We start from the raw sequence: 22950 nt of genomic DNA, 5'->3' as shown, positions 1-22950 counted from the left end.
GTGACCTTGGACAAGAACATGGTTTTCCATGGTGSGAAGAAATCAATATGCACTGCACAAAAAATGAACGAAACAGATTTTTTTTTTTATTGGTACCAAGATGCCTTTTTAGGGTACTGCGAATAGACCCTTGATTCTCAGCTATCTGCACAAATTGGAGATGTTTGCTTTCTATGAAGAACAGCTAGAACAGGTGGAGCGTGGGCAGTCTGAGGGCAGCAGGTTTGTGCATGATGTTTTTAACATAATGTATCCTGATCCTTGAGCCACTTGTCCCAGCAGCTTCTCCTCTGCCTGAAATGCTCAGGACCCTGGAGTCAAGTGCCTGGAATTCCAGAGCTTTCAAAACTCTGTTCTAATTTTTTGTTTGTTTGTTTCTCAAATTTACTTTCTGCAAAAGAAGAAAATCTCAAACTTTACCCCAGGTCACAGATTACCTCTTTGGACATGCCAGTTTGTCCCTCTACTCTCTTCTTGATTTCCAGAAATGTGAATACCACTCTGAGGCTCTTTTGTTGTGCTTCCTCGCTACATGCTTGGCTTGTTAGTGTGGTGCCTGCAATTCCTTCATTTTTAGCAGAATGAGAACAATGTCTTCCAGTGCTCCCAGGGACATCAAGTGTCTTTGAGACAGTAAGACCCGGATATGTTGAATGGTAGAAAATGCTCCTGGGGGCAAGGAAGAGAACAGGACCAGCTACTGGGGGAGAGGCAACTTGTAGCAGCTGCTGCTTGAAGTCCTTTCTCTAGAGACATTCTTGCTGYCTTCTTACCAGTAAGTCACCCTAGAATAAACAGCAACCTCAACAGTGTGCTTTTATATAGCTTTAATTAATACTATGATCATRTAATATGATGAGTTATGTTATAATGCTATAATACTATAATAATTAACATTAATATGGCTTTCCCCACTGTTCCTGGTCTTTATCCTGGACGTTTCAARCAGTGCACTCTGGTTGGACTTTCAGGTCCTTCTGCAGTTCAAAGTGCACCTGCAATGCTCAGAGCTCCTATTTCTAATCTATCTTGATTATTTACCTTTTTTTTTTTTTCCCTCTACATGCTTATGACCCTGCTCCCAGCTCAGCTCTGGCAGCAGGAAGCGGAAGAGCGTAGGGCTCTTTCCARCAACAGGCTCCCCCGCTGCTCTGTGTCTCCTGCTTGCAGGTACTCCGTTTAACTTTTGCACTCTGGCTTCCCTGTGGCTGTTTGCTAAGGGCTGCAAAGCGGATGCATCCCTGGGGCAGTGAGGTTGAAGTGGGAGCTTTCTTAGGCAGGAGGCGGGTGCTGCAGGCTGGGAAATGAGGGCTCTGCAAACAGGGAGCCTTCGTTAAGACTCCCTAGATAAGTGTTTCCTTGTGTTTCGGATAAGACAGGCACCTACCAAAAGGCTGCAGGGATTTGTACAGGGACAGAGGCCCAGGTTGCAAGGAGATAAAGTTGCTGAGCACTGAGCATCTTGTGCRAGGAAGAGGCAGAGTGCCTTCTCACTGCCTCTGCTAACAGCTTCTCTCCCTAACTGGAATTGGAAGGCAAATGGCAAGGAGAAAATGGGTTGGTTTTGTGGGCTATTTGTGCGTTTGTTTGCTTTCAATGTGTTTTCCATCTGCTAGCACCAATCCTATGGCAAAGCCATAATTCTGCTCCCTGCATGTAAGATCCAGATGCAGCCTTTTTCCAAGGGGATGCCAAACTCTTACTTCAGTCCTGAAACCTTCTTCTGGCTCCTTCATTTGAAGGTGAAGGAGGATGAGAGGGGACCAAAGAGGGTTGGAGAGATGGATCGGACACACTGTCAGTCCTTAGGGCTTACAAATTTTCCTGCATTGCAAGCTCAGTGTCTCAGTGACATCAGTCCCCAGTTCAGCTGCCCAGCTGGTGCTCCAGGACGTGCCCCAGCCCTTGGGCTCTGGCATGCTCAGAGCTGAGCTGGGCTCTGACACCCTTGCAGGGAGGAGAATATATTGATTCTGTACTTGTGCCACCTGCAGGTCAGAAGAAATCCTTTTTGATGTCCCTTCACAGTTCCAAGTTCACAGTTCACAGTTCCCTGAACTGGCTCCCTGAGGGTTTGGTTGCTCCTAAACCTCACCTGCTGTAGTTTCAGAGATAATGTCCTGGAAGAGAGAGCACATGAGTCCACCTCCTTGTTTCATCCAGCGACTGGACCACCTTGTGTTGACCGTGAAGAGCATTGAGGACACTGTGGACTTTTATTCCAAAGTCCTTGGCATGGAGGTGGTCACTTTCAAGGTAACACAGGTACACGTGAGGCTTAGGCTTAGGAGACCTGAAAGCGCAGTCCTGGGCTGGTGGCCAGCCACTGTGGACCTCTGACAATGTCTCTTGGGACATCTCCTTGGGGTGAGGATGCCATGATCATGACAAACTGTAGGCTGTCACGGTCTGAGCTCCAAGAGAGTCGAGCTGAGTCAAGGAAAGTTTTATAATGGTCTGCAAAGAGAAGAGGTTCCTAGATATTTCTCCCCTCTCTCTTCCCRCTGTCTCAGTTCCGTTCTTTCTGAAGTGACAATCGTTGCGTTATTGCCATAGCTGCTCTCAGTCTGGAGGATGTACAGAACTGAACACTGGCAGTGCTATGGGCTGGAAGAGTAGCTGTGAGCCATATACATCTCATGCTCCCTTTCCCGAGTCACTTCACAGCTCCAGAGATGTCATGTAAATATTGTAGGGGTCAGTTCTTACCATGGGTTACCAAAGCAAGAGTCCAGAGAATACAGCAAAGATACAGTCAAGTCTTCAGGTATTAGGACTAGACAAGTGAATGGATCTTGATAACTTCAAGGTCAGAAACTCTTATAGGACATTAATTCTTTTCTTTGGGGACAGGGAAACCGCAAGGCTTTGCATTTTGGCTGCCAGAAATTTAACCTCCATGAGGCTGGGAAGGAATTTGAACCCAAGGCTCGACACCCGGTTCCTGGTTCTGCAGATGTTTGCCTTATCACACAGACCCCSCTGGAGCAGCTACTTGAACACCTGAAGGTAACTTCAGTTGTAATTGCACTTGTTCAAATCAAGCTTCACTGAAATGCCTGCAACTGAACAGTATGAGAGCGCTATTGTCATCCAAAAGCTTTTGTTTTCAGGGCTGAGGGAAGTGTGCACAACACTCCTATAAGACTCAAGCACTAAACGTTGGCTTATTTGTCTCCTCACAGGCCTGTGGGGTGAAGGTTGAGGAAGGTCCTGTGGCCAGAACTGGTGCTATGGGCCAGATTACATCCATCTACTTCCGAGACCCTGATGAGAACCTGATCGAGGTTTCTAGGTACAGCTCGGATGCAGCAGGCATGACTGCAGTTAGTCTAGGAGAGCACTGACCACTGACCTGCCTGAGTCCCAGGAGGAGAGAGCAAACAGAGGCCAGGATTTTAATGGCCATTTTACATTCTGTTTTGCAGCTTAAAACATGACTCAGTTTGCAGACCCATGGAGCATTGAACAATAGGTCTGCACAAACTTTGAGAGCTTTCCCTCAATCCTGCTTTTCCAAATCTCCAGTGATGGAGACYTCATGTGCTGCCTCGATCATCTGTCCTGCTGCTGCACTATCCTTGCTGACACAACATTGTTCCTGATGTCTCAAGCTTCTTTTGCTGCATATCAAATATATGATTTTTGCCTCTTCACCATGTGCACAAAGAACTTGGCTTTCCTTTCCTCCTAATAGCTGCTTTATTTAAAAAATATAGAAGAGGGACTTTTTTTTTTTTTTTTTTTTTTTTTCCGAGGAGAGCAATTCCTCAGCTGGCCACACTGGGGTAGCAGCGTAATGGTTAAAGAAATAGTGCTAGATGGTAGATAGAACTCTTCTGACCTCTACAGCTAAAACAATCTTTAAAAATTAAAGAATTGGCAAACTGTGCTTTTCTTGTGTCTTTTTCTTCCTTGATAACATTTCCTGGGAAATCCAATATTATTCACAGTGGAAAAAAAAATAAAAACAAAAAGCAAAAGCAAAAACCCCCAAATCCCTAATAAATTCATGGCTGGGCCATGGAGACCTTCTCTTGGTTCCCTGCACGCTATCCGGGAGRCAAACAGAGGATTTCAGTGTATTACCACCTTACTTGCAAAATAGCACATTTTGCATATTTCCAGACAGCAGCATGAGCATCAGATAGAATCACAGAAGTCATGAAGTCCTCTCAAGTCATGAATTAATTTTCCTAAATGTATTCCTTAGTTAGCTAATTTAGTTTAGTTTAGTTACCAWTTTTTTTTAATTGTTTTGTGTTGTATAGGTGTGAATTTTACCCGTCAGAGTTATTGGCATGTGGGTACTGCAAAACTATCAGAGCAGCTCAGGGACAACCAGCCATTCACTCCCCTGACACCACTGCTCCACCCAGCAGGTGAATGAACTTCCATAACAACCCGGGAAGAAYAAGCTGAAGAAATGAGAGAGATGAGCAGAGTCACACACCAAGATGGACCGGGAAGGAAGTCTAGATTGCACACGGAGGTGTGCAGTCTCCTAGAGCCAAGGGGTTTGGGGAGGGGACCCTGGAGAGGGGAGCTTGAAGGGAGAGGAGCCTGAGTCCTGGCACCGTGTCTGTTCTCCAGAGTGCTGAATGTGCCGTGTCCATGGGGATGGGAGGTTGCTCTCCATGGGGATGGGAGGTTGCTCTCCATGGGGATGGGAGGTTGCTGCCCACGGGACAGGGCTGATCACAACATCCCTCTCCTGCCAAGCTAGGTCCGGCTCTGCGACCTCTGTCTCCTCCCAAAGTTGTCCTGTGGCCAGGGCTTCTCCTTAGCCAAGGAACATTCCAGGAGAGCCCCGCTCTTTTCTGGGCTGGTATTGCAGTTATTGATTGATTACTAGCACACACGCTGGCTAGTTCTGCACCAAATGTTCTTTTATTCACTGACCTTGTTACCATAAACATTTTCCTGAAGAAAGATTTCCTTTTCTTAATTTTATTTTGAAAGTCATTTATCTTGGAACAGCAGCAGAAGGAAGGACAAGGTCTCTTTTCTTATTTGGCCTGAGAGAAATTAAGGACTTTGGTAACACCACATTAACAATTCAATTGCCCTCAGTGTCACACAAGGTGGCCTGTGGTTTTCACAGGCCATTATTTTCCCTTCACTCTCAGAAGATTTCACTTCACTTGCCAAATGTTTGGATCTCCTTTTTTGCTAGGGAGGTTAAACATTCACTGTTGGAAGCTAGAAATAACACATGAGATCTTTTCCTGGTCTGGGAGACTGAACATAGTGTCAGGGGCCCATATTTTTAGAGAAAATATCATGAATGAAAACCTGTCACATCTGGAGGGTGTCACATCACCCTCCTACCTTCCTGCACCTTTCCTCAATTAATGGTTATCTGAAATCTAGTCATTAATGGGAAAACACTGATGACTTGTCATTCTTTGTTGAGAGATGTTTAACCCCAGCTAGGCTTTGCTGGATGAAAGATAAACATTCTCACTAGTAAAAATATCCATCAGGGCTCAGTGTAAATATGYGATTCTGGAGAAATCCTTGGCCACAGTTTCCAAATATACCAAGCCTTCCGGTTGACCTTGTCCTTACATCTGTTGGGCTTCCAGGGAGTCATCCTGCAAAAGCTGCTGCATTGTATATGCTTGGATTAAAGATGCAAACTTCATAGTCTGTATAGCGTAGCATCAGAACTTTACGCCAAAAAAAAAAAAAAAAAAGAATTTATTTCATTTGTTTATTGAGAAGGTTTCAGTGTGATTATGTTAGACATTATGACAGGATGGATTAACAGGCAAGCAGTTTTTGCTGTCTGGGAAGTGCTTTGCACAGACCACTACCAGCAAGCTAAACAGGAACTAGCCGACATTCCTCCTTGCCTGTCTCGTTTCATCTTGATCTCCCCAATCACACTGGAGACAGAGCCTTTGGATCTGCTGTCACAGCTCTTTGCTTAAAATGAAGAGGAACATCACACAGTTCTCCATTCTGCTGTTCAGAAAGGACTCACGAGAGCAAACCTTTAGGTAAACGGTCACTTAGGTATTATCAACAGTAATATTTCATTGCAGATGGGTAGATAGGTTAAGAGATACATTTCATCAAGCTTTCCCTCCTGGGAGGGGAATGTCCCAATGGCAGTCACAGCATGTAGGTGCCCAAATCGCCGTCCAGAGGGCTCATCTCTGCACTGACAACAAAGGCTGCTTCTGGCCAGTCAGCTCTTAATAGGTGCCAGGGCTACCTGCCCAAAGTCAGGAGAAACGTCAGGTTAAAGGCCTTGGCCTGGCACAGGGATGATCTTGCAGGCGGGGTGTGCTGTAGGTGTATAACTAATATTGGATCCCTCACCTCCAATAGTCATTCATTCAGAAAAGATATATGGGTCTCAAGGGCCCTTGAAGTATCTGTTCTTCACAGAGAGGTGACAAACACTTTCCAAATTCTGGGAGTAGGAATCYTTTGCATGAAAGAAGAAAAATAAAATCCCTCTATGTCTGAGAGTTTTGCTGACAGGGTTGTTTACAGTAAGTCATAGATATCATTATCTGCTTAACACTAACATTATCTAAACAGAGCCCAGAACAGCATTAAGGAAAGCACATAACTCTGGCCGAACTTCCTCTTCTTCCCAGACATTGAGTTTAAGCATCTTCTCTTTAGGATTTCTTTAGGCATTCTCTCTGTCCGTTCTCTGTTTTGAGCTAGATAATTCTGGACATTTGAATGCAACTAAAATATATATATATATATATATATACATTCTTCTTTGCGTGGGGTTGACTGGCTTCCACGTGACATCCCAGAATTCTCACAGGTGTCCATGGGATTTTTTGGTATTTTTCATGGCCTTTCAAGTCCTCAGGCAGCACCATCTGTGAGCTGAAACTTAATCTGTGCACTAAATACCCACACAGACACACCTCCTGTTTCACGGGCTCCTTAGGTAGTAAAGCATCTATTTTGATTTCAAGGGACAGAAACTTTTCTGTCATTGGAAATGAATAATAAAGCACCAATGAAGAAAGGAAATAGACTTTCACCTGGATAGATCCCTTACCCAAACCCCACTTTCCCCGCTCTCACAAGGCACAGGCCAGCTGGGAACTATCCGACAGGTTCTCCAGGTTGTCCACCATAGCAATGATGGCTTCTATTTTTTCATCTGAGAGCACATAAGAGGCATTGGATTGAAATTTCTTCAGGAGTGATTCTCTGCTCAGAGGATTCCTCCAGTGACCATAGAAAGTGTCACATTTGCCTGTCAGGACATCCCCACTGTGCAGAAGCAGTGCTACCTCTCCGTACATCTTGTCAAAGTTGGCCACATTATCTTCAGGATGCTCTACCACCACTTTGTCCAGCAGCTCTCTTAATTCCTGACGGTGGATGCTGTTGTCTGTGAAGGAGCTAAGGCCCACTTCACCATCCAGCAAGGCAGCACATGCATTGAACTGGAAGGAGTGTCTGGCCTCATGTTCAGAGCTTGGAGAAGGCCTATTAATGTACTTTGATACTGGGACCTTCAGCACAATGGTGCGGATCAAAGAGGGAGAGAAAGAGCCTGCATAGTTGATGAACAGGTTCCGGACAGACAAGGCAGCATCAGCCACCCAATGCATCCCCAGATGGGCTGGGAATCTCTTGAAAGCAATGTCCTGCTTCTCCAAGAGGAATTCATGATGCTCACCTGGTACAGCAAGTGGTTTGGGTTCATAGACATTGTAGAAYGCACTAAATCCAGAGCATCCAGGGATATCATCCAGAATGAAAGGGTTGGCCTCCATCCCTCGGGCAGCCAGCAGTGCCGCTTCGAGCCCCAGGCGAGTTGCGTTTCCCATGTGCAGCGGCTTGGCTTGGGTGGCAGCATTTGCCATCGGGGCCCCTGCAAAYGAAGCAGCTATGCCCAAGGCGTGCGTGCACTGGGCTGGGCTGAGGGAGAGCAGTTTTGCAGTGGCAGCTGCACTGCCCATGGTACCAACTACAGAAGGAGGATGGAACCTGAAGAGGAAATTGCAGTATGAGCACCCTGACAGGGCTGGCAGAACATGGCACAGGGACTAACACAGCACCTCACCTAACAAASTTACCATTGGACAGGAAAGGAACTGCTACATCACTGAAAACCCACCATGGGTCCATCACAAATAGGATTCATCTGACTCAGTRTTTAACCACCTGAAAACTAAGCACCTACTTGAAACTTCTGAGATGACRGAGTGAAAACAGCATCTCCCGAAAGAAATAATCATTTCTTCTAGAGAACAGGTGGCATGGCTCAGTTTGTGTCCATACAGCTAAACTTTCCCTCTCCCTCTCCTCATCTAAGAAGGACAGTTTGTGGTCTGTGCTGTCTCTCAGGTTGTGCCAGAGCTCTGCCTGGCAGYTGGCACAGGTCGGAGCTGTGCCAGGAAATCTACACAATCAAACTGTGCWCAAGCTTCTGGCCACTGTCTGATTTGTGCCCTTGCTCTCATTTGCTTAGATCAATACACTGCAGGCTCATCAGCTAATGGTAGATCTGACCCTTGACTCTCAGGATGGCTTTCTTCAAGCTCCTGAGCTCAACTGGGCTCAGAATGTGATTTTAACATATTGGGGAGGCCTGTTAATAGATTTATTGACCTGTTAATAGATTTATTGACCCTCTCCCATTCTCACTCTTTCTAGCATGATGAGCCTTCCGTTTCTAATTTTGTGTGGTTTGAGGCCTACACAATGGTTGAAAGGCCTTGGAAGAGTGGCTAAAGGTTTGCAGAGCTATGTGAGTTACCAAGAGGGGACATAATGCATTGTTATGTTTGCTTTTCTTATGGAAATTGTTGTATCATGCTCTAGCCCTGCTCACTAGGCCCATGTGGCGAAGAAACGGAGATTTACCTTTTGGGAATGTTGTGAGCCTCGCTGGAGAAGTGCATGAGTCTTCCTTGCACTTCTACACCTACATTAAAAGCCAGCAAGAAATCCAGGCCACTGGGTTTGGTGCTTGGGGGCAGCATCTGGGAAGCTGCCAGGAGGGCAGGCAGAACAGCTCCTGAAGGGTGAGTGGCAGGGTGCCAGGTGTCATCAAAATCCATGGAGTGCGTCTGCCAGAGAAATGGAGAAAAGGACATGCTAGTATGAGGTCAGGAACAAAATCCACCAGCCATTCAGTAACCTCCATATTACTGCTCTAAAAGTGGCACGGCAGAGCAGCTCATGAATTTGGGGGTCCAACATCCTCCCAGGGCCTTGACTGCTGCCCGTAACATCAAGCAGTGTCTTGAAAGGCCCATAGAGCTCCTTTTGGAATAGCCTGCCTTACCGCAACTCCATTGGTAAATGCAGCAAGTGTTGGGGAGAGCTTTACACCTGGTTTTCCATAGACAGAGCTCACAGCTGCTGAGGAATACAGTTCCTGTGGAAGAGAAGGCAATCCAGGTGAGGATCTTGAGAGAAGCATTGTGCAAAGCCAAAAAGCCCCCTTCTTCAAGGCGCAAGTCCTCCTTCAGCCACCAAGCAAGGCTCTGCCTGTGGTGATAGCGTCAGAATGGGGACCACGTAAGTCCATAGCAATATGATGGTTGCACCTACCCGGCAGTATTGCAGAGCAATATTGAACACGTGTGTCCTGCTCCCCACAAGGCCAACCCCAATGCTGTCAAGGATCATTCTCTTGCTTCTGTGACAGACGGCCTTTGACAAATGTTTAGGTTGAACTCCATGGATGAAGGATGTAAAGCTGCTGGTCACAGTCTCCTCTGGCGCTCTCCTGGCCWCCACTGAACATCAAGGAAGAAGGGATGGGTAAGACTTACGTGGCCCATGTTCTAACAGCTCACAAGTCTTCATCCTTGGCCTCAGAGCATAAGACTTGGTCAGCACTTTCCTTGGGTCAGGAGGCTGGGACTAGCCCTAAGGATATGGGAGGTATGGGGGCTTCCCTGTGCTTTCCGGGCTGTGAGCCTCTCCTTGGACGGGCCAAGTTCAGTTCAGCAAATCAGAAGATCTAGCCTGTGCTTCAGAAACAGATTAAAATGGATCTCCCATACTCAGTGTTTGAAGAAAAGTGATTTCTTGCCACTGAAACCACCTTTAGACAAGAAGCAAAGTTCATCTTCCCAAGGTAAAGCCGGTGTCTCTATTCATGTCATGTCATGTGTGAATGAATGCATGCATGAATATTTTATTTCCACATCTTACAGGAAACCTCATCAACAGGTACACATGAGACTTTTTTTAACCAGAAAATATTCCAATTAAAAATGACCAACCCTAATTTCACTAGGAAGTTTTCGTTTTCAAATGTCATGGCTCCTGACTCACAGTTTGCTTGGAATTGTATTTGGACTCACATAAAGTCTAGGAGTCCAAAAACCYCTTGTAAACACAGCTGAGAATCTCATCAGAGCTGTGACTCACTGAAGCAAAATTGACACTTTGCAGTAGCCCCGTGAAATATATTGCTATAGGAATCTGTAGCACTCAGCAGTTTGGAAATCTGCTGCTGGCAAAATCTATGCTCACCCTGTGTACGCTGAAAGTATCTTCTGAATACCAGAAGCAAAAGCACCCATACCCTCAGCAAGAGGGAAACAGTGAAGTCAAACTAGATTGGAAAGAAAATCAGCGTGAATCATGCKGCACCCATGCAATTCTGACTTCTTCCTTACCAGCATGAAACACTCTTTGTCACTCTAGTAAACAGTGACATTTTTAACCCTTCCATTAAGGATACTTTACACACCATTTTTTTCATCACAATAGGACAGCTGGACAATAGAACTAACTTAAGAAAAATGACCTTGTATAAAAAGTTTCTCCAACAGCTAATAGATTTGCATGGATTATTAGTATTTCTGTTGCTCTCAGCTGCTCATTAAGTTCTCTGAATTTCATTAGTTTTGTTAATTATGCACACAAAATACGTTAATATATAAATTTATGAGATATGAAATAGCTACATGGTACAAGTCTGATAAATTTGATTTCCTAGAGTAACTGCATATGTGCAGTACTTCAGAAGACAGTACACTGTGAGATATTACAGGAAGACTCATTGATGAATCACTGCAAGAAATGTTAATAACAAATGAACTGTAATAAATAAGCAACGAGAAATAGAGGAGTTAAGAATCCCATCTGAGCCATCCAGTAGCAGCAATTTAGATATTTTAAGGTTATGGTCAAAATATTGGAAAATCTGGTTAAAAATTAGGTAAATATCCTATTTTAGCACAGGACTAGTAGCAACATTTTTACCCATGTTACTTTTTCCCTTTTCCTGGGTTTATTTCTAACCCATGACAATAATTAACATAAGAAGACCGTCTAGCATGCTTTCTCTTCCAAGAATGAGAGGTTTTTTTCAGAATACTTAACCCAGATCCTTTTTTTTTATAGGTAATGACACAATTATTTTGAAATWTAATTCAGAAAAGAAGAGAGAATGCTGTACTGCTGAGAGATACAAACCATGAGCAGCAGTTTTATGTACTTGTCGGGAGCTTGCCAAGATCTTCTGGGATTTCTAGGGTAAAGACAGAGAAAGATCACTTGTCACCTAAGCTGCCTGAGCTCTCAGAGATGTTTTACCATTTGTGCTCTAGCATGGCACAGTAAAGACATTCATAGACCAATAAGTGGATAAAACTAAATGTGACAGCCTAGCCGCTTGAAATGAAAAAATGTTTTCCAATGCCCAGTCCATCTGGGGTGCCAAGAATAGCCAGAGGAGAAAGCAGCGTCATAGAAGGGGCAGCATCGGCTTTCAAGCTCTACCAAGAAGTCCTCAGAGCTGTGAGGAGGGACCAGCTCAGAATGGATATGAGGAGTAAGAAACATGCAGCACTTCCCGAAGAGCAACAAAGCCTCTTGTACATGGCATTGTACAAGATATTTCAGATGCATAAAAGGAGTAAGCCCAGAGAAGGAACAGGTTAGTAACCATGAAAAGTGCCCGTGAAAACCACCTGGTTTTGTTAATATGGGCACAGACTCCCATTTAATGTCATGACAGATTTGACCTCTTGAGGTACTGTTCCAATACCAAAAGTAGCTCTTTAAAGCAAAAAGGGAAAGATCAGAAATGGAGAAATTCTGTACATGAAGTAGTATTTACCTGCAAAGACAAGTAGACCATTCTGGTAGCTGCTGACACTGCTTAATCTCCAGCTCTGAACTGCTCAATCCGAGTGATGGAAGAGGTGTCTGTCTGCAAGGTGCTTTGGTGTCAGGCTTTATATATGCTTCTGGAAGGCAATTTGCTTTTTGTTTTGATTTTCCTTTTTTTTTTTTTYCCTTTTTTTTTCAACTGAATTTCAAGTGTGATGACATCAGCCTCTGGGGACGAAGAGGGTGGGGGGAAGAGGTGAGGGGGGGCGTTTTTTCTGGGCTGAACTGAAGGGAAACCCCTTTGGTTTCAGGAAATAGAAAAAGCTTTGGGACAATAAGTGACGAAGTTCAAGGAACTTAGTGTTTCCAAAAAGTCACAGGTGCCAATGGGTGAAGCAACTGGTCCTAGGCTCCTCCTACAGAGAAGGACTATAAAAATGGTACTTACCAGGAAATGAGAGGGACAAGAGCATCCTTCCATTGAGCTGAAGTGTCACCAAAACAGGTAATCCAAGCTGCAGAGATATGAGTGTGGTATATTTTCCTTTGAYTCTTCTTTTAAAAACTTCTGGTATTCTAGCATTTGGCTGAATCTTTTCCTAAGTCTCCTTCTTCTAAATCATCAGTGCTGCAATGTTGCCTTCCATGTGTTACAGGTTCACTGAAATGTTAATATGAATGTAAGATCTATGTCGTAGGTGCCAGGAGACACTGGGACCCTTCATTCATCCCTACTTGAATGCCTGGACTTTGGTGGAATGCTTTGGGGGGTCATTTAATATTATGCATATTATTGTGTACAAAATATCAGTTTAAAGTGATGTATTTTGCAGCCAGTCATATACAAACAGCTTGGATTTTCTACAAAATATTAGCCAGACCCTTGATCACTGCGAATGTAGCAATGCCTCTCAGACACCTTCGTGCTAATTTTTACCAGATGAGATTGGGAGCTGTGATACATATTCCTGCCATGCAGAGTTGTGAGGTACCGTTAATCCTGTAGCATGCTTATCCAAAGGGGATTTCATTTCATTCTTTTACATATTTATCTTGTGAGACACATTGTTTTCTGAGAGCTATGTAAACATTTTGTTCTCATTAAGAGGGAATGGAAAACTAATAGCAAAATGTCACTGGGGAATACATGTCTGCAAAAGAGAGGTTTTGGGTTGTCATTTATAAATCCAATGGTATTCTAAGTTTTGCTCCAGCCTCCTATGGAGAAAATGTCCATACATCAACATATTCCCATTTTCTTTGTTGACAGTATTAAACAAGGTAAAGAAATACAGGCAGCAGATGCTAGGGTTGAGCAGCCACACATGGTGATATCTGCAGTGTTGCATCACAGTTTTCATTGAATCCACTGGAGGTGCCAAGATATAAGAGTGAGATATATGTGGGAAGGAGCTGCTCTGGAAGTGGGGAAGGGAAGGTATGGTGAGCAATGGGGCAAGTAGAGTAGAAGGGGCTGAGATGCTCCAGCCAGGCTGGAGATGACCACATGGGTCTGGCTCAAAAGCCATGCTAAGCAGAGAAGAGACAGAGTAGCAGGAGGTTTGGGTTGTTCAGAAGCTCCAAGTGTTAATTGATAAGGAGACAGCGGAGGCTACATGTGAGGAAATTCTTGATGGGTTCACGTGCAGGAAGGATCACCCTGGGCTGCCCCATCTCGCTTGTAGGACTAGGCCTCTCTTGTGGTTGTAAGGCCTGGCAGTGTCCCCAGGTTCTGGAGGCATCGGCGTCTTGGGAAGGCCTCCTTCCTTGCAGTTTGCTGGACACTAACTGCACTGTTTGGGGACCCACATAGTGCAAAGGAAGTCCTCATTTGCTCCTTAGGCTCTGAACTGTTCCATACTGCCTGCCTTATCTCCACCTGTAAACCCACTTTGCCTCAGTCCCAGCTGTAGACACAGCTTGCAGGCTTTGGGGCCAAGGAGAGTTTTGGTGGGAGCTCCTTCTTTGCTGCATTGCATTGAATACGGAGCAGGAGTGTTATCAGTCTTGTACTGGTGACACCTGAGAGCCTGCAGAGCAATGGGTCCTTGCTAAGTGCCAGAGGTAGGAGATGTTCTAGCTGGGGAGTGACAGCAGTGCTGATCTTGTCCTGTGGACAAACTAGACCTAGGCATACTGTGAGCAGAAAGTGCCTCAAGATGCCTCCGTGGAGGATCTTGCTTCACTGGAGCAAGACTGGACTGTAGCAGTCCAGGCCATCATTGGTGCTGTTAGCCCTGGGAGAATGTCAAGAGGGGATGTGTTATCTGAAGTATCCTTATATTGCGTGGAATAGAAGGGGAAGGCATGGGACTCACATCCCCAGTGCTGAAATGGCCCTTTTGTACAATCCCAAACTCTCTCCTTACAAGRGAAGATCCTTTGTCTTCCTCCTTTCCCATACCTTGCTCTAAATCCTCTAACTTCCTTTTCCTCTACACTTCCATATAGCCCATTCCAGTGCCTTTCCACCCATTCTCAGAAGCCCTATAAAAAAACTCTCCAAGCCTTCACTGTAATAAGAGGGAAGCAGTTTAGTTCGCAAAACTAAACTGCCTGCCATAGGGTCAAAAACTGCTAGCACAGCTAATTATGCAGGAGCTGCAAACCAAGTGAGTCTTGGCAAATTAAAAATCACTTCTGCTAGCAGTTGCCTAGCCAGGCTGTCCTCCAGCAGCAAGCTTTTCTCATCCTTCTCCAGAGACAAACTCAAAGCGGGTGCTCCTTGCAGCATGCCTAGAAAGTCTCTGTCGGAGCTATTTCAGAGCAGAACATCTGGAGGAACTTAATATTATGGCCTTTATCCAAGTATAACCATCTCAGCTAAGCTGCTTATTTGTATCTGGATGCCATAAAAAGTGTCAACATCGTAGACTCCACAGGTAGCTCCGCAGCTACTGCTAAGGATGCAATGCCTCATTTTGTAGGGCCCCATCCAGGCCAGCCTTTCATACAGGTGCTTGACACTGACGAGAGTGTTCTTCCTGCAGAGCCACCGGTTGGTGAAGCTCTTCCTGAATAGAAACATCTCACCTTTAGCACAGCTAAATAATTGAATGAATTAGCTGATCCCCAGAGGGATCACCAGAGGTATATTCAAACTGTTACTTGTTCCAAAATTTAGTTTGTTGAATCAGTTCAGAGCTGTTAGGAGTCAGTATGGCCTTTTTAACCTGCGTCTTTGATTTCTATGTARATTCATCCTTTAGAGGGAATAGATTTGAGGGAAAACAGGTATGAGAAAAGAATGAAACAAAGGAATCCAGAGGCCATTAATGTTTGTTAAACAGTATACCTCTGCCCAGGATTACAGTGTTTAGTATTAGATGCTGAGGTTTAAGATGAGTATTCACTCATTAACATGAAACTACTCCCTGCTGGGTAGAAGCAGATGCTGTCCCCTTGCTCTCCTTCACTTCCCATATCAGTTGTAGCTCTGCATCCTTTTCTCATTTTCTGAGAGGTGTTTTTAAGGTGGCAGAGAACAGAATACATCACTTGGCTCCTTTTCCAGCTACTTTAGGTCATAAAATACTCTAAAAATAACAAAATAACAAGAACATTGCCATTTTATTTTTGTCTTTGTTTCCTAACAAAAACCTCCAGAGAGCAAACTCCAGCTCATGGTACCCAGGAGTGCGGAGGAATGGAAATGTGGGGGCTGCTTGCAAATAGACTTGTTAATGGTACAAGTATGAAGGGTTTGAAAATAGATTATTTAGTCACTACAATTTCAAAAAAGGGATGGAGCTGGAAAATTCCATCTGGAAGGGAGACTGTGTATGTGAGTGCAATGCCTGCCTGTTTGTCTGTAATAGTGGATAAGAAATGTCCTGGAATGGCTCAAAATACCTTGTGGGTTTCATGTGAATGTTTGCTCATTTGTGTTAGACTATTCATTCCTCCCCATCTACAGCAGCCGGAGAAGAGGAGGCAGGAACCATCACCACCACCTGCAGCGCTTCAGGACACCTAAACATGTTTTTGCCAGAAATCCATGTAGCCTAAATAGGTTGTGTGTGTTTGTTCTGGATAAGTCTCTGGAAAGTAGGCACCTAAATTTCTGCTTTGAATTGGGCCTTTGTTTAGAGCTATGAGCAGGGAGGCACTATGGAAATACCTGAATCTGTCAGCAATTTCTCCTCCTTGGAACAGGGGCAAAGCTTTGAACACTGGCTAGGCGTCCGTGCCAAAGCATCACCCGTCTAGACAGAGACTTGAGGGGAGAGATGTCGAGATTGTGGGTGACCACTGACACCGCTGTTTTGTCTGGAAGGGAGATGACCATGGCGAGCGCAGCGGGCTTTGCGGCCGTGTTTTACAGCGAGCCATCGGTGCTGGGGCTCCTGGCGAACATCGTCAGCGCCTTCCTCCTCTGCCTGCAGAACTTTGCCACGGCTCACACTGGGATCAGGCCCACGGGAGCAGAAGACATCCTCGCAGGTGAGGCACTGCCTTCCAAGGAGGGCATCTTGGCTGTTGGTTGGAAGCTTTAGGTGATAGGATAAAGCTCTAGGATAAAGTTTATACAGAGTCACTCCTGTGGACCAGTTCACAGTTCTGTACATTTTCCAATGTACAGAAGCTAAGTGTGATCCCTAGGACAATGGTTCCTCCTTCCTTAGTGACTCTACCTTGAATCTAGTCCAAACCCTTCATGTGTTTTCCCCCTTCCACTTATCTTCATAGATCTAAACCTGACTGGAGCTCTGTCAGATCCATTTGCTATACTGAGTATAAAGGTAGGAAGAGAGGAAAAGCCAGAGAGCATAGAGCCAGGCACCAGAAGGCTGTAGGACCTGTAGTGGGATGTCCTCCAGTGTCTGGAGACACAGATTTGCTTTCTGCAACTCAGGCCTCTCTGTGGCTTGCTCCCCTCATGACACTGTGTTCCTGTGTCTCTCAGGTGTCCACCTCATCTTGATTGGAGGCTTTGTCCAGCTCCTGGCAGGATTCCTTTCCTTCCGGAAGTATGATCACCTTGGAGGTGCAGCCTTTCTGACCTTTTCTGCTCTATGGAGTAGCTATGGGGCTACACGCATCATTTCAGCTGCATATACCCCTTGGCAGAACTTAACTCTGGCCTCAGAGAATGCCAGTCATCTCCTGCCTGCTGCCATGGCCCAACCCTCTGTCAGTCAAAGTGTTGTGGCTGGGCTGGTGGCTTACATTTCCATCTCCTTCATCCTCTCCTTSTGCTCAGCCACAGTGAACTACGTCATGCCCTTCATATTTGGAGCCATTGCTCTTGCCCTGGTGTTTGAAGCAGTTGCACTCTTTGGCCAGTGGGCTCTGATAGTGGCAGGTGTCATTGAGCTGGTCATCGTAATGTGTGGGTTGTATGGGACAGTGGTTCTCCTGCTCAAGGGCATCACACAACGGTACATTCTCCCAGGCTTTGGGCATCCACTCTTCAACGTTTTGCTACTGGGGTCAGCACAGAAGAGCTCTTCCAAGGCCATTGGAGAAGAGAAGAAAAAGAATACAAAGTATGCTGAACCCATGGCCCTAGGCAACATCTGTGATACTGTCTCTTCCTTTATATTTGTTTTCTACTACTTTGGATACATGAAGACCTTCTGTATTGGAGCAGTATGGATATCCATCATCTCCAGCTGTCAGTTGCTGTCCAGCTTCTATGGCTATCTGAGAGATGATACCTATCACACTACCAAACTTGGTGTTCATAGCCTGTACTGGCTGGTGATGTCTTGGGAAGAGTTTATACTAACCACCTTCACTGGGCCAGAGAAGACTCAGGAAAGTAGGCTGGGAATGTTCGGAGGTTGGTTCTTCCTAGCTGTTGCCTGCCTGCTGTTTCTGATGTCTTTCCACAAAGATACCCTAGAGATGCTCCAAAATGCCTCTTTCATTGTCCTCACAACTGCTACCATCCATCAGATCCCAACACCAGGTGCTTACTTATTCCTTGGGGCTGCCTGCAGCCTTTGCACTGCCCTGTCCATGTATGCAACTTTTGCCAGCCTTATCAACTCCATTGCGGAGAAGGCTTTGATACCAGTTGGAGTCCAGGCTATGTCCAGCTCAGCTCTTCAAACCATGCTCATGTTTGCCAAAGTCTGTCTCACAAGATCGAAAGATTTCCAAAGCAGCACCAATGCTGAACTGCCAGATGCCATGTTCTACATCTGTAATGGCCTGGCAGCAATCTCTGCCGTCCAGGGTACTTCCAATGACCCCATCAAACAACAACTCTCTATACCATCTGTGCTTATCCCAGGAGCTGTAATGCAGCTGTATGTGTGCAGGATCCAAGTTCAACGAGGRAGAAAATCTGGCTGCATTCTTCCATTCTGCTATGCTGCCTTTTGGGGAGCATGGACCTGGCTTCGATTTGCAGGTAATGCAAGAGTGTACTTACTGCTTTCCTTATTTAAAACAAAGAGAATTTGGTTTTAAGAAATTTCACACTGCTTTTTCCAACAGAATTCATTCTTCCAGGAGATTCACAGATACTGGGTTTATCAATATTTCTTTTTGAATAAGGATGCAACAAGTGGTAATGACTCAACATCCTGGTTTGTGCTCATGTAATTGATGGCCATGATGAACAATTGCTTTTGACCATGAAAGGCGGTCTCAGAATGGTAAGGGTGGGCAGTAAAAATGCCTTATTTAGATCCATGTTAGCAGTATGCTCATAGTGCCTCCAGGCCAGTTCCTACTAGATTTACCACCTTCTGGGTTAATTAGAGCTGTTAGTCATGAGGTATGTTGAAAAGATATTAATCTCTTCCACCAAACCCAGAAAGACACCTTGGTGTCGATCACAATCTGAAGGAAAATAAAATGACATACTCAGCTTCTTGGGCTAATCATCATAGGTCCTTCAGCTAATACCTCATATATTTTACACTGCAAAGGTTTCATGGGTTTCTTTATAGTGGTCACCATGAAGTAGTTTGAACTCTGTCCTTCCAGCTGCAGACAGGTTATTTGATTACACTGCACTTAATGATCTGCTGGTTCTGTTTCAGGCCACTTGGTGAACATTGGTGCAGGAAAGAGTGAAGGATTCACTGCTGGTTCTGTTGCCTTTTTGGTACTCAATACCTTTTTAATTATTCTTGGTAAGTCTCAGTACCTTATGTAACTGATTATTCAGGGCATCTGAGGCCATATCCTTAATCTAACTGGTAGCTACTCTGTGGTAGAGACATACAAGCTCATGGTGAGAGAGTCTCAGCTTTCACTCTGTCCCTCCAGATAGGCCAGAATTGAAATGTTTTGCCCACAGCCAACAACAGAAGCTGAGTTGGACTTAGAAGAAATAGTCATAAGGGAGTGGAAGGACATTTCAAAGAAAATAAAAGGTTCAGTTAAGGCWAAAGTGTTAGACTGACTGGGCCACTGGCATATATCCACAGCCATCCTCTAGCTCAGCTGTTGTAAATCAGGATGTTCTTGGCTGCTCCAAAAGAGTTTTCCATGTGAGCACAGCGTGCTGGCAGATCAAGGACTTGGCACCTTGTCTCTTGAAAGCAGAGGTCTAACCAAACAACAGCCATACCTATGTGCTCCCATTCCCCCCAAGAAGAGGGAAGATAGATCATATGTTGCTCCTGTTTCACAAACATTTTTAAAACATATGCCCCATTGTCTGATGTTGGTGCCTTTTATTTCTTTTTCCTTCCATAGCTTCCTCTTTTAATGTGGTCCTTCTCTTCATGACCCTTGCAATGGAGCTCTTGATCATTTGTTTTCTGCTCTTTACAGTGGAGAACCTCCCTTGGCCATTCGAAAGTGAGTTGCAAGTGAACTTGCTCTTCAAATCTTCATTCAGAGAGTGCAGTGATAAGTTCCTGGTTAAGGAACACTGTTCTGCACAAGTTCATCATTAAAATAAGAGAACAAGCAGGGGAGTGTGTTGCCATTCCTAGAAAACTATGTGTGCAAGCTGCAGATGCTGAGCATTTCATCTACATAACTGGATGAGAAAACTTTCCCTCTTATTATCCCCAGCACCCTGTTAGGAGCTCCTCCTAGCATTATGGGTATGGCTGATCCTTCTGGGTCAAGAGAACTTCCTGACATTCTGTGCAGTCCTGCTTTCTTTTAGTCACACAGGGAGACAAGATTTGGGGCAAACTTGAATTTGGGATGAAGTAGACATGCCACTGGTATAGACAGCAGTAATGCTGTTCAAGTCATGACTTCACAGCAATTAAGAATTTAGTTTGCTACTTGCTCTAATAAGATGCTTTGTAGAAGCTGTTTCAGCAGGATGAAAAGAGTGATTTAGCAAAGATAGGCAAGTCTGGAAATGCCTTAAACTTTCAGTCCCACAACTATGCTGAACTACAAGTACTACAATTGTGGCATGAGAGGAAAGATTGAAGTGAGTTTATTATTCTGGGAAGTCATTAGACACACTTCCTTTGACCCCCTTTTTTTTTTCCCTCAGTTGTGATGCTAAGCATTTTCGGCATCCTTTGTTTCTATGGAACAACAGCATCACTTGCAAACAACATGTTTGGGAAGGATCTGATAATGATGGGACCCCCTCTGTTCATGGTAAGAGATTCTTTTCATGATGTTGTAGATTTGCTGCTCAGGAGGGACACCCTATGGCTTTCAGACTTGCCTAGGGAAGTTCAGACTTTCATGGATTTTTCCTTCATTTAACCCCTTTAGCAGCAGGAGCTCCTCACTGCACTGCATAACTTTAATTATTGTTTTGTAGAGTTTTGAATGCCTAATGAAGACACTTTCACCTAATGAGGTTGATTGATCTGGCAGCTCCAAATCTTTCTGCAGAGCTAGATTAAATTCGAGGTTCTAAACACTGGGAATCATGAGAAAGAACTTGAAACTTGATCATACTCCACCTACTGCAGGATTTAGGATTCCTTAGTGGTTTATATGGCTCATTTTAGAAGATAGTTATTTCTCCAGGAAGCAGTCACTGTGCTGGGGGTCATCTCCTGAAATTCTGGGCATCAGCAGYTCAAATGTCCAAATCTGAGCTAATTTATTTGACTGCTATTGAGACAGAAATTAGCACTTCTTTAATTTATTTGATCTACTTCAGGTGAAGTGTACCTGAAAGGGCTGCTCCTGCCTTTTGCCTGGTCCAATGTGATACCTGAATCCTGGCCTGTGATTCATATGATTGATTATCCCAGCTATATCACAAGTAATGTCTGTGTTGCCCCCTGGTTTCTACTAGGTTGAGAGCTCTAAGGAGGACCACRATGACCCTCCACCCTGCATATGCCCCAAGTCCCACTGCACGAGTGGCCTGAGAACGATTGCGGACTTGCTGAACACTGGGGCAGTGTGTGGGGTGCCAACAGACACGGTGTACGCTTTGGCCGCCTCCTGCAAACACCCTCAGGCCATCGAGAAGGTCTACAGAATCAAGGTGTGGATACAGGGCAGGTGTTGTTAGCTGAATCTTGCTTGTGCACAAGCAGAAGTGGGATCTTCTTGTTCCAAGTCTCCCAAAGACTCAGAATTTGGCTGTGGGTAAAGTTTATGAGTAGTCACAGCAAAACATCATGGACCGTTTTCTAATCTGAGCTGCCTGGAGATAACTCTCACCACTCTGGGTGTAAGACACTGTACATTAAACAGCCCCATTCTGCCTCACTGCTGGGGGCAAAGCAGCAGCCCTGACATCTGTGCAAAGCGGGTCCAAGCCTGTGTTTTCCCCTGCCTTATGAAGTGCTGAACAAGAATCCCAGCTCTAAATTTCCCCAGACTTTTGGAGACATTCAGGGTTGGAATCAGTCTCAAGTTTTGCACCTTAAATACATCTTTTTCTGCCTGGCCCTGTCTGTTCTCCATGAGGTAATTTCCTGGCTAGTCCAGAGAATTAAGCATAACAGACTATCTCAGCTGGCAATGGCATGAACATTGGTAACAAAGGCAGTCTTTTCTTTCCTGCCCTGGTGCCAGTGCTAACCTTCCCCATGGATGAGATAATATAAACAGAATGTAAATACATGCCCAGATCCTTAGTCACCTGGCTCTCATGAAACTGATGTCACTCAAGAACTGAAATGACACCGCTTTGTAAGCTCTTCTTATTTTCCCTCCATATCACTGTTCATTGCATTGCAAGGGCATTTCCAAGCATCAGAAAGATGAAGGAGATATAGCTACTTGTTTTGGGGTGGCTTGATTCTCTATCTATTATTATGTTATTAATTCATAAATTTGCCTTTGACTTAGTGTAAGCTAGAAGAACASAAGGCCCTGGATACCAAGGTTGAAAGCACTGATAATGAGCAGAGCATCATCTTCCCTCGTTCTGCTGTGTCCAAACCAGGGAAATTGAGATCCCAAGAGCAGACTAAAACTCTCCCCTTCAGTTTGCACATGCAGACCTGAAGTATGACACAAATCACAGCATACAGTCTTTGCCATTGCTCAGTATTGTGTGCAGGGATAGTATTTTGCTTCCTGAAGCTCATGGTTTCTGGAAAGTATATGAAGTGGGATCGTAATGGGTTTAAATTTTCTCAAGTCAGAGATTCTCTCCTTACCTATTTTTCTTCCTTCTCTCTTTCTCTTTCGTGCAGGACAGGCCTCAAGAAAAGCCCATCTGCATTTTTATTTCAAACCTGGACCAGCTGCGAGCTGCATCTCCCCCCATCAGTCCATTGCTTTGGGATTTCATGGAAAATGTTTACCCTGGTGGTATTGGCTGCATTATCAAGAAGGGAGAGTGGCTGAAGAAGTTAGGTGGGATATATCTTTGTTTCTACTTGTCTTGTCCCAATTTTGGGTCTTCAGCACAGCAGCTCTGCAATCCACATACCCTTTSAGACGGCAATAGGAAGAGTTTATGTTCACTTTACTCTGAGAAAACATCTCTCAAACTATTACTTGCCCTGCTAAAATGTCTAGCAG

The 22950-nt window shown here is 44.8% G+C and overlaps 2 protein-coding genes across 3 annotated transcripts; one reads left to right on the top strand and one right to left on the bottom strand.

The window, feature by feature from the left end:
• The first annotated feature begins 1116 nt into the window (after positions 1 to 1116).
• GLOD5 (glyoxalase domain containing 5) lies at positions 1117 to 3477 on the top strand. 2 transcript variants are annotated; one of them, XM_026039095.1, is made up of 4 exons: positions 1117 to 1170; positions 2105 to 2256; positions 2854 to 3009; positions 3186 to 3477. In XM_026039095.1, the coding sequence occupies exons 2-4, from the start codon at positions 2116 to 2118 to the stop codon at positions 3345 to 3347; spliced, it is 459 nt and encodes a 152-aa protein (XP_025894880.1). In that variant the 5' UTR covers positions 1117 to 1170; positions 2105 to 2115; the 3' UTR covers positions 3348 to 3477. The 2 variants fall into 2 exon arrangements, with proteins under 2 accessions (XP_025894880.1, XP_025894878.1); XM_026039093.1 differs by having other exon boundaries at positions 2105 to 2265.
• A 3584-nt stretch (positions 3478 to 7061) lies between these two features.
• Positions 7062 to 12100, bottom strand: LOC112947125 (cis-aconitate decarboxylase-like). Its single transcript, XM_026039137.1, has 6 exons — positions 12080 to 12100; positions 11434 to 11488; positions 9553 to 9740; positions 9284 to 9376; positions 8860 to 9065; positions 7062 to 7980 (listed from the first exon to the last, which is right to left on the bottom strand). Exons 1-6 carry the CDS (start codon positions 12098 to 12100, stop codon positions 7062 to 7064), a joined length of 1482 nt encoding a protein of 493 aa, XP_025894922.1.
• Between the last annotated feature and the right edge of the window lie 10850 nt (positions 12101 to 22950).

This window comes from Nothoprocta perdicaria, unplaced genomic scaffold (genome assembly GCF_003342845.1).
Source record: "Nothoprocta perdicaria isolate Ctin4 unplaced genomic scaffold, notPer1 scaffold_22, whole genome shotgun sequence".
In the NCBI taxonomy this organism is placed as follows: Eukaryota; Metazoa; Chordata; class Aves; order Tinamiformes; family Tinamidae; genus Nothoprocta; species Nothoprocta perdicaria.
This window is presented reverse-complemented; position numbering and strand designations above follow the sequence as displayed.